The 10281-nt window shown below is 40.8% G+C and overlaps 1 protein-coding gene across 5 annotated transcripts in view; it reads right to left on the minus strand.

The window, feature by feature from the left end:
- herc3 (HECT and RLD domain containing E3 ubiquitin protein ligase 3) overlaps positions 1-10043 on the minus strand; it is a 34758-nt gene extending 24715 nt beyond the window's left edge. The window contains exons 1-9 of one of the 5 annotated variants that reach the window (XM_080442970.1): positions 9968-10043; positions 8300-8643; positions 5154-5313; positions 3559-3635; positions 2920-3141; positions 2110-2201; positions 1670-1800; positions 792-943; positions 421-488 (exon numbers count right to left, since the gene is read on the minus strand). In XM_080442970.1, coding sequence (XP_080299096.1) covers positions 421-488; positions 792-943; positions 1670-1800; positions 2110-2201; positions 2920-3141; positions 3559-3635; positions 5154-5313; positions 8300-8522 — 1125 coding nt within the window. In that variant the 5' untranslated portion in view covers positions 8523-8643; positions 9968-10043. Of the gene's footprint in view, positions 1-420; positions 489-791; positions 944-1669; positions 1801-2109; positions 2202-2919; positions 3142-3558; positions 3636-5153; positions 5314-6016; positions 6107-8299; positions 8644-9746; positions 9896-9967 lie in introns of those variants that run through there. The other 4 variants (XM_080442971.1, XM_080442972.1, XM_080442973.1 and 1 more) reach the window with 4 other exon arrangements.
- Between the last annotated feature and the right edge of the window lie 238 nt (positions 10044-10281).

The following is a 10281-nucleotide window of genomic DNA, read 5'->3' on the forward strand; positions in this document are numbered from 1 at the left end:
TGGGTAGAGTGCTAGTACCCTGCTCGATCCACAGAAATAGCCAGGACAACACTTCATGTGTACTTGACTTTACAAACTAGACTAGGCAAAACCTAAGGCACCACTGCCTCCCTGTGGCGTAATATGGAAACTGAATTCACAGACTCAAGCATTTCTGTTTCTAATCGTTGATATGAGGTAAAATAAATATGTCTCCTGTACAAACTACTAATTAATGTATCATCTTTCTGTTTAAACACTTTACTACTTTACCCCTAATAGTAATACATTATTTATTATTATTACGCCATACAAATTTGTAAATGATAAGCTATGGTAATAACACATACTAGTACTTGGAATCAAGTTTAAATTGTTGATGTGTCTGGTTTTTGTTTTGTTTAATTTTTTTAGCAAAAGGAAAACCAACATTGGTCTTACCTGCTCATCAGAGCACAATACAAAATTATGGTCTCCACCACAGTTGATTTTGGTTATGGTGCAACAATCTATTCCGAAAAAGAAGAGAGGAATACAAGAAAAGTGTTAGCTGAATTTTGAGGTCACTATAAATGGTTGAGACTACACTCAGGTTTCCATTCCTTCAGAAGATGTTCAATGTGCATTTCTTTCATGAATAATTTAGTTCAAGATCGTTTTATTTTCTTCCTTTTATGTAAAAAGACAAATGAAACTCACACAGTGCTCTCTAAATGTGCTTGAGGGGAAATATAGCCCCTAAGCCTTTTGTACAACTGCCTGTGCTCTTTATTTTAATGAGATTTTAAAAAGCCACTAGCCATATAGTTCACCTGTTCTCTGAGAATTTCCTGTGAGGTTGCTGCTCTTGACAGGAAATGGGCTTCTGGTGTCTGCCCGCATCCCTGTCCCCAGCTGCCCATGAATGTTACAACCAAACGAATACATAATACCAGAGGAAGGCACGAACGCCAGGGTGTGGTGCCTGACAGAGAGAGGGAAAAAAGACAAGAGAGAATAAGAAAACACGAGAGGACTTATTCAAAGTTTGTATGGTGGTGCTGTCATGGTGCGCAGTGGTTAGCACTGTCACCTCACAGCAAGAACATCCCAGGTTCAAACCATAGCGGGATTTTTTTGTTGCATTTTCTACCTGTGTTTGCGTTGGGTTTCCTTCAGGTACTCCTGAAGTTTCCTCCAAACAGACATACATGCTAGGTACATACTCTTGCCAGTGCCCCTCTGACCAAGGTACTAGCATTACAAATGGTGTTGGTCCCAGAGAACCGTGGCTGCGCACAGCTCCTTAGGTTGGGTTAAATGCAGAGTGTACATTTTCCCACTACTGCGCTCAAAGTTTAACTGTCTTAATCTTGATGACATGAATAGCTGGCTCATAACTCTTATGCAAGTACTTCATTTATGACAGATCAACCTACTCCACCCACTTGGTGACTGGAATGCATATTGGCATATTTGTGCTTGTGGATCGGCTATTTTCACTAGATTTACATTTTGGGGGGGAAATGTTCTCCTACTATAACATGCCCAAAATAAGGACTAATTATTAATCGAATATCTTATTGGTTAGTTTGATTAACTGTTGCTCTCCTAGGTGTATGCAAGGAAGCATGCTAGGTAAAACTGTAGGTTAACTGATTCCATGTATTCAAGTCAATATTTCCTAGACATTATGCTGCCTAAAAATTACCTGCCACATGCGATTTGGGACACCTCACTCCCCATCAGCTCCAGCACCCGTCTAGGCAAAGGCTCGTTGTTAGTGGTGTCATGACCCAGCTGACCCTGCGAGCCATTCCCAAACGTAAACAAGCCGCCATCCTGTCAAGACAAGCAATACAGTGCTGATTAATTATTTGTTGTTTTACGTGTAGATCTTCTTGCATAACTTTGCCATTAGAAACGAATAAAATAAATGCTTGTCATCCACAAGGACTCAGTCCCAATGACATAAATCACTGGATATGTCAGTTCATGACTGGTTGTTTTTGTGTGGTGATGTTGGCTAGTCAGTGATGTGTTTACATGCACAATGTTATACAAGATACGATTGAATGTCGGTAAAATATCACTGAATATTTTGTTACGTTTGTGGTGAGCAGCTGCTGTGTACACTTCTCTTATACATACCTTTGTGAGGGCAGCGGTGTGTTCATCCCCACAGCTGATGTAAACAACTTTCTGGGATCTTAGGAACTTGATGTGGCATGGCACAGCACGATCTGGTGAAAGGCAGCGCAAAACAGCAGTGTTCAGATGGATTTTGGAAGCAAAATGAAATTTCACGACTGGACATTTTTGTTAGGCCAAGTCCTAATCTGTGATTTGTGAAACAGTGTGTAAGGAGCCCTGCACTCCAGTTCCTAAACAATTAGCACAAATATGTAAGATTATGATGTTTCACTAATATTGTTCTAAACCTTGCTGTTCTACATACGGCCAACCAGTTGAAGAAATTGCAGATTGAGGCTTTAACCTTTGCTTTTTAGAAATATCCCAGACTATTAGGGTTTTATGGAAGACGCTTCTGTAAATGTATTCTATTGCTAGTTTGAACAATTCAAATACTCTTTAAACGTAAGATAATTAATACTCTAAAATAGCCAATCTACAAGCTCACAAGCCGTGAGCTGCGGCAGGTTGTGAGCTTTTTGTGAGCTATTTTCGGTGTTTGACATGCTTCCACAGAAGTCATGCTGAATTCTATGGCGACTGAGAACTTAAACCCATGTGTTCAGCAGGCATTTGCGATGCACTTGTTTTGTGTGTATATACTCCTAGAAGGGAGCCCCCACTAATCTCGTCAAAACATCAGCATAAAAAATCCTTAGCTCTAACATTTTGTAATTAGGACCACTCCAACTTGTGTCAAGTTCAACTTCACTTTATCATCATTCTTGATACCACCATTTCTTGATACCACCTCATACCACATTATACCTTGTTCATCATTCAGCCCCAGCTGCCCAGCGCTGTTCTTGCCCCAACCAAACACAGCTCCAGACAAGGAGACGGCGAAGCTGTGGTCTCCTCCAGCAGTGATCTGAGCCAGGGGGATTCCTGATAGGGATTTAAGGGGCTGAGGGGACAGCGTGCTGGGTTCTCCCTTCCCCAGACCCAGCTGGCCGTTTGAGTTCTGCCCCCATGTGAACAGTTGGCCATCTGAGAGGAAAGCAGGGATATGAGAAGATAGTAGACAATAGACCGTGGACCATTCATACCGTTAGAAAAATCTAGATTTAAACAAAGAATTATTAAGAGGTTAAACGTTTAAAGTAAAGAAACCCAATATCAGAAGTTCTTTCAGTAACTTTGAGCCATGGTTTGTTCTTCAAAAATACTAATATATATATATATATATATATAATACATATATATATATATAATATATATAATACATACATACATACATACATGCGTACGTATGTATGTTGCAAACAATATTTGTTCCAAAGACTGAAAGCCTCTGGCAGACTCTGTGCCGTATGGTACCACTCATCAACACCGATTATGTCCCACTAGTCTCTAAGTCAATACCTAGGCTTGTGTTGAGTTATAGAAGGCTTGTGCCTTTCTCACCTCGAGAAAGTGCGATGCAGTGCTCATTTCCACACATAACTTGAGAGATGCGATGCTCACACAGCTTTTTAATCAACCTGGGCAGAACAACATACATTATCTCATGAGGGTAGAGCATTAACCAAAACCTCTTTATAAAAGGGATTTGTTTTTGTGTTGATCAAGATCAGTATAATGCCTTATTTATGCATCTTCGTACGACAGGGTCACGCGGTGAACACACCGCTGTTTTTGATTGCTGTTCGTGATCAATAACAACAAGTTCCAATTCATAAGCTAAAATGCTGTTTAACAGTAAATACTTTTCGTAGTCAGAGGCATTATAGGCTTGTAAATCGCCTATTTCCGCAATTCATCGTACAACTAAGTATAAAGGGCTTAAGTGGTTAAAGGCAATCATTGTCAACATTATCTGTGAGTGAAGGTATTTTGTACTGGGATTATAAGAGAATTGTTTGTGTGTGTGATAAGCAAAAGCAATCTACAGTAGCAATCACATCCCATCTGTCCTACATTGTGAGCAAAATAAGGGAGATAAGAAAGAACAGAAGCTCTCTTTTGACAAGTCAGAGCCACAATTACCACCCTGCGGCAGATGACAGTGTCAGTAAGTAAGTACGTGGCTTATGTCGGCATCAGCCGAGCAACCATGGCATCTATCCCCTTTACAATGTGCTAGACCCCTGGGAGATGGATTGCTGAGATAGAGCAGCTACCTGCTCTACACCTACCATCAGCTCCCAGTACTTACCACATGTCTTGGTTACCCAAGCTGTGCTAATCATATGGAACCCAGAACCATGTGGTCCAAAGGCAAGTGCTCTACTAACTGAGCTACCCGAACACAACTGTATCTCAAGCTGCCGTAATGGTTACTATTTAAAGTCTAAAGGTTCTAAGCGAAGTAATCATTTTGTGATGTCACGTGGTTAAGACCAGTACTTTGTGGTGACAAAATGGTCTTCTCTAAAGCCAAAATATGCTTCTCTGTGGGGTCACAATTGCATTTCAAGGTTTGTTTTTACCTCAAGGGCCTAGTTGGCCATGCGGCCCGGCCAGGCTAAACAGGGATACAATAGGACTCATAGTATTGTTAAATCTACATTGCCTGACAATTCCAAAACCTTAAAAGGGGTCATATTGGAAGGAAAAAATAGATCTTGAAATCTTGAAAATTCGCACATTTATCTATTTACATAGTATAAAATGGTGAATCAGCAAATCATGCCGTTTTACTATCCACTTGGCTCCTTCTGTGATATCACAACTGGGAACATTTGCATGCTCCAATTATCTTCAACCTACTGTTTACATGCCATTCCTTAGACAGACCCTAGTTTTGCAAGCGCACAACTACAGTACAGTACTCTTTGCATCCAGCTCCACTATTCCACTAGGCTGTAGTGTTGATCAGATTTGTATGACCAAAATAAGTACATGTTTCCGTATGAAATGTCAAAGCTTTAAATGGGAGTTTGACATTTATTTTCAACAAATTTCCAGTTAAAGCAAAGACAGACAATGGTCTGCTCTGGTCATTTTCATTCAAAAACTGTGTCCCTCTCCTTTGTCTGAGCAGTGTGCTACTGGCTCACCTGGGAACTCGAACAGCCTCCTCTGCAGTCCCAAGGCCCAACTGGCCCCCTTCACCGGCCCCCCAAGCGAACACCTGGCCCTGCTCATTCACCGCCATGGAGTGGGCCCTACCACATGACACCACCGCCATCTTCTGAGTGTCCAGAGCCTGAACTAGCTCTGTAAGATAAGATGAGGAAAAGGCTTCTCAGAGTGCATCAAAAAGCACTCCATGCACACCAACATCATAATGGAAAGTTACATCAAGTTAGTACAGTCTTCATCTTACTCTGAGAAGGCCCAAATGTTTACTTTTTCATGTCATTGTGTAAGTTAACATCCGTTTTGTGTCTTTTTGGGGGGAGGAGTGGCTTGTTTTCCATTTTACCCTACAACAATGCCTTAACCCCCCACCCTGTAAAAGTGTAACACCCTACTCACTTTCAAAACTGCCCTAAAGATACACCTTACCTCAGGAGGCTGCAATTCGAAAATGGCCCCTGTCTAAGTCTTAACCTACCCCCCCCCCTTTTCTTTTCTTGTACATATTTTTCACTCTTCATACCAGTAACCTGTAAGCTGATTGTATGACATTCTATATAGTAGTGTGTATATCTGTCTGTCTCTTATATGTCATCATGATTTGTGTGCATGGGGATCTCATCTTAAACAAGCTCAGTGCTTAATGAGTCTTCCAGTTTAGTAGACCTTGTATTGTGAATTTGTACTTCCATGTACTGTTGTTCTCATGTCTTACTAAATAAAGTACATCAATCAATCAATCACCCTCCCTCACCCCGGCATGAACGAGTTGAAATCATCTCATGGACACAGTCCTCTCCTCACAAACCAAACCCACATTAGCTATTTAGTGTGTACTTACTATCTGGTCAACAATCTTTTTGGCAAGTTCAGTGACTTCATGGAAATAAATACTTCTCTTTCGTTTTCTCAGCCAGGAATGTGATGGGAAGACATGGAAACTGGGTCAGAATTGTGCGAACAAAATACCTGAGATTAATATGCATAACGAGATGAATTATGTTTAGACAAGGCTAATTTAAAAGCCCCGCTAGCATCCCAGAGACGCTGTGTAGCTTGTTATGGTTCATCTCATTATAATGAAAAATCTTGTATGCCAAGTTGACAGTTGGCCTGAGGGTGGCACTAGAGGAAAGGCCATGGAGTCACTGTTTACAAAACAGTCTCGGCCAAGCCTTCGGCCTGGCGGAGACAATGATGTTCAGGTGAGATCAAAACTAAACAAAAACACATGGAATATAAAAAAGAAAGACAACTCCACTATATTTTCTGCTCTGCTTTAGACATAGTGAAATAATTTGGCTGTGAAACTCATTGTAGCATTGTACAGCTGCATAGGAAAGAGGGCAATGCACGGTAAAGCCACAGCCACAGTGTGAACTTCTGCTCCAACTGGTTTCCTGTTCACAGTAGCTTGCGGCTTTGGCAAATAAAGCAGCATAATGATTCATCTTTCCTGTGCATTTTTCAACTGACACATTATTATTATTATTATATCGGGTCATAGGTGTAATCATAGGTCAGGAATATTAGTGTTGGTAGTTGAAACTTTTCATTTTTAAAACAAAATGCACCGAAATATTATCATCCATACATTTCCTAAAGGCCTAATTGCATGGTCCTTGTAGTTTCTGATTCTCCTACTTTGCTGTACAAGGTAACAAATACATGAAAACCTCTGCCCACCCACGTGATACAAACAGACCATCAACGTGTCTGGAATCTCATTAGCAGCTATAAGAGAGCCTCCACTCTCCTTGAAATAGCTACAGCAACGCTGGACCTTCAGTCTCTTGACTTAACTTTCCACAGATTAGCCTGCAGGACCTTCAGCTAAATGCACAATTTCACATGCAAGATATCATCGCTGTTGGGCGGGGCCCTTGTATGTCCATTGTCCAAAACTGTTACTTTTCAGCAAATGGAAAAAAAGAAACTGTGTTCCAATGGATCCAATGTAATTATTATTTATTTAGTCACAGCACAAGCTCTTGTTAATATGTTTCATTGGTTAAGTATTTGTAGTTTTTCATAAATAGTGAAAATAGCAGATCTACAAGCTCCCTGTGCACGCATTGAGAGCTTGTGGATCGGCTACATTCTGTACTTTTGCGTGACCCTGTGGAGATACAAGGTAAATGTGGAGATACAAGGTTCTACCCGACACAGTGACAACATGAACATAAGACCAGATCATGGTACTTTCTGGCAGGTACAGCAGATTCCCCTTGTGTATCCAATAAAAAAATAAAGGATTAAACTTTTGCTAATACATAATGACCTTACAGTAATAACCAGTTCGTAACAGTTGGCTTATGTTTGAACACTTTGCTTACATTGTGTTGTTACATTACATCCATGTAATTCCTGTATACCTTGTGCAATAAAAAAAAAAATGTTGCACATCATATGTCTGTATGGCTCATATGTCTGACAGACAGGCTGATTGCAAAGACAGAGGTTCAGAGAAACCATGTTCTAGTGGGGTAGTTGCTCAGGAGTTACGATTCCTCTTGGAATCGTAAGGTTCCTGGAACTCCCTGGTTTAATCCCTGGCTTCTCCTGGCTGCGTGTCAAAGTGTTGTTGACATTATATGCCAAACTTTGTTTTCCTGACTACTACGGACTGTAAGTCGAATTTAGTCGGGAGACAAGTCAGTTGAAAGGTGTGAAGAAGTTGCTGAATGCAGCTCCATCCACACCGCACAGACAGGCTACTAGTGTGGTGCTAAAAATATGGCTATGCTTTTCAACAAAGGGATTAAAACGCATATCTATTTAATTGAAAAATAAGGACTAATACAGTGCACACAGGCGCCAAAAAAAAAATTTTGTACATGCACAGAGAAGTATGGGCTTTGCGCACGGATGTCCAGTGACTATTCGGGGGGTAGAGACCAAGGGCCCTATCTTGCGCACCAATTTACCCCATATGCCTTGGCATTTTTTACCATTATGAAAAATATTTTAAAATGGTTCAAATAGCCGATCTACAAGCTCGCAACGTGTCGATGTAGATCGGTTATTTTCACTATTTTAACATGTTTTTCAAAATAGTAAAAAATGCCAAAAAAGTTAAGGCATAAGGGGGGGACCAAGATAGGGAGACTGAAAGCTTACCTACCTGGATAAGTGCCTGCCTTGTCGTGTCCCAGCTGCCCACAGCCGTTGGAGCCACATGTGTACACGCTCCCATTGTGCAGCAGGAACAGTGTGTGTTGCCCTCCACAGGATACTTCTTTAAGTTCCCTACTATTGAACACCTTATAGTTCCTTGGCTCAAACACTGGGTTTGGCACCGCACCGATCCCCAACTGTCCATCCACTGCGTTTCCCCAGCATAGCATGATGGCAACAGGGAGGAGGAGAGAAGTCGAAAAGAGAGAGAGCCAAATGGAGAGAGAGGAACAGAGGAATGTTTAGGCTTGAGACAAGCCCTGCTTTCTCCCCTCTGCGTAAATTCCAAACCTAGAAGAGACACGGAAGCAAAGAGAAAACGTCACCATCTTCACAGAAAGGAGTGCGCATTGTGAAGCACTGTGTTTACAAACCCTGGATAACGGGTTGTGTTTCAGGTGTGTGTATGAGAGTGACGTAAGCTACGTGTGGTGATAAGGAACATGTTAAACCCTGTCACTGTAATCCCTGCTTAAGCAGGGTAGAGAGACGGCCCACTCTCACCCTGTGTGTGCCACTTGACAGCTGGCTGGCCAAGTTGATGGTTACATCAACAATTGATTGATTGATAGATTGATTGAATACTTTATTCACAGTTTGCAAGAAAAGCACAGAGGTACAGTTCCATACAAAAGGATGCTAAAAGGATAAAACCCAAGAAAGCACTATGGCTTGTTTCCATTGGGGTCCTGTTCAATTCATCAAAACATTTAAAGACAAACAATAATATAATAACAAAAGATAGATAAGAGGAGACATGGACCCTATCGAAAGATATGGGGGGCACAGCAGTCCTGCCAATTTGGAGGTATTTTTTACTTTACTGGAGTATTTCCAGTTTTCTGTAGTTTTACTTCTACTCCACTACATTTCAAAGGCAAATACTGTACTTTTACTCCACTACAATTATTTGAAAACAATAGTTACTAGTTACTTTGAAGATTTCTATTATTATTACAAAACACAGTAACCACTTCAGCCCTATATATTTCGGCCGTTTGAAAATAGCAAATCTACAAAAATACATACATTTGTTTACATCATACATTTTGAACTTGTGAAATGGGACATTCTGCACAAGAGTACTTTTACATTTGTACCATTCTTTACTCAAGTACATTTTGAGAACTGGACTTCTACTTGTAAGAGAGTATATCTACATTGCAGTATTAATACTTTTGAAATGTAGTACTTTTTCCACCACTGAGGTGCTGCTAGAAGCATTGATTAATCGATTGAATACTTTATTAGCAGTTTCCCAACAAAAAAAAACGCACAGGAAAGTACAGGTCAACACAAGGTCTGCCAAGAGGATTTTAAACCCCAAGAAAGCCTATGGCTTGTTTCCATTGGGGTCCTTTGTACTCAATTCATCGTGCGGAAGTAAAACGTACCCCAGTATATTCAAGTGTTGTTACCGATCTCACTAGCTAGCCACACACACACATTCTGCTCGACGGCCACCACCAGTATAGCTAACGTTAGCCAGTTGCCCACGGTCTTCACAAACATAATACAGCTGCAGATCGAGCCACTGTTTTTTTTTTTTTGCAAAAAGAGGAATGTTAGCTGTTGACGTTTTGTTTTCGCTGCATTGAAAAGCACTTTTTTTTACCTGAGGAAGTGCATTTCGAGCTTCTTCCAACCGAGGGGCGTTCCTCCGTTAAAGGACTCGTCCGCTAACAACAGAGTAGAGCCTTGGCAATAACAAGGAAGTGATTCAGATCAGCGTTGCCATGGCGGCTTATTATAAGCGACTTTGGGCTTTTTTCCCCTGTAAAGTTGCTTGTAAAAATTGGTATTGCGGGTTTGTGTTTTTTTTGGGCTTGAGTTGTTTCTAAAGTGTACTTGTTTTTTTAGGCTTGCTTCTAATGTTTTAATTATTATTAATTAATATTTTCTTGAAAATGTGTTGTGCCACAGTGAGCA

This window comes from Gymnoscopelus braueri (genome assembly GCF_963280865.1).
Source record: "Gymnoscopelus braueri genome assembly, chromosome: 2".
Classification (NCBI taxonomy): Eukaryota; Metazoa; Chordata; class Actinopteri; order Myctophiformes; family Myctophidae; genus Gymnoscopelus; species Gymnoscopelus braueri.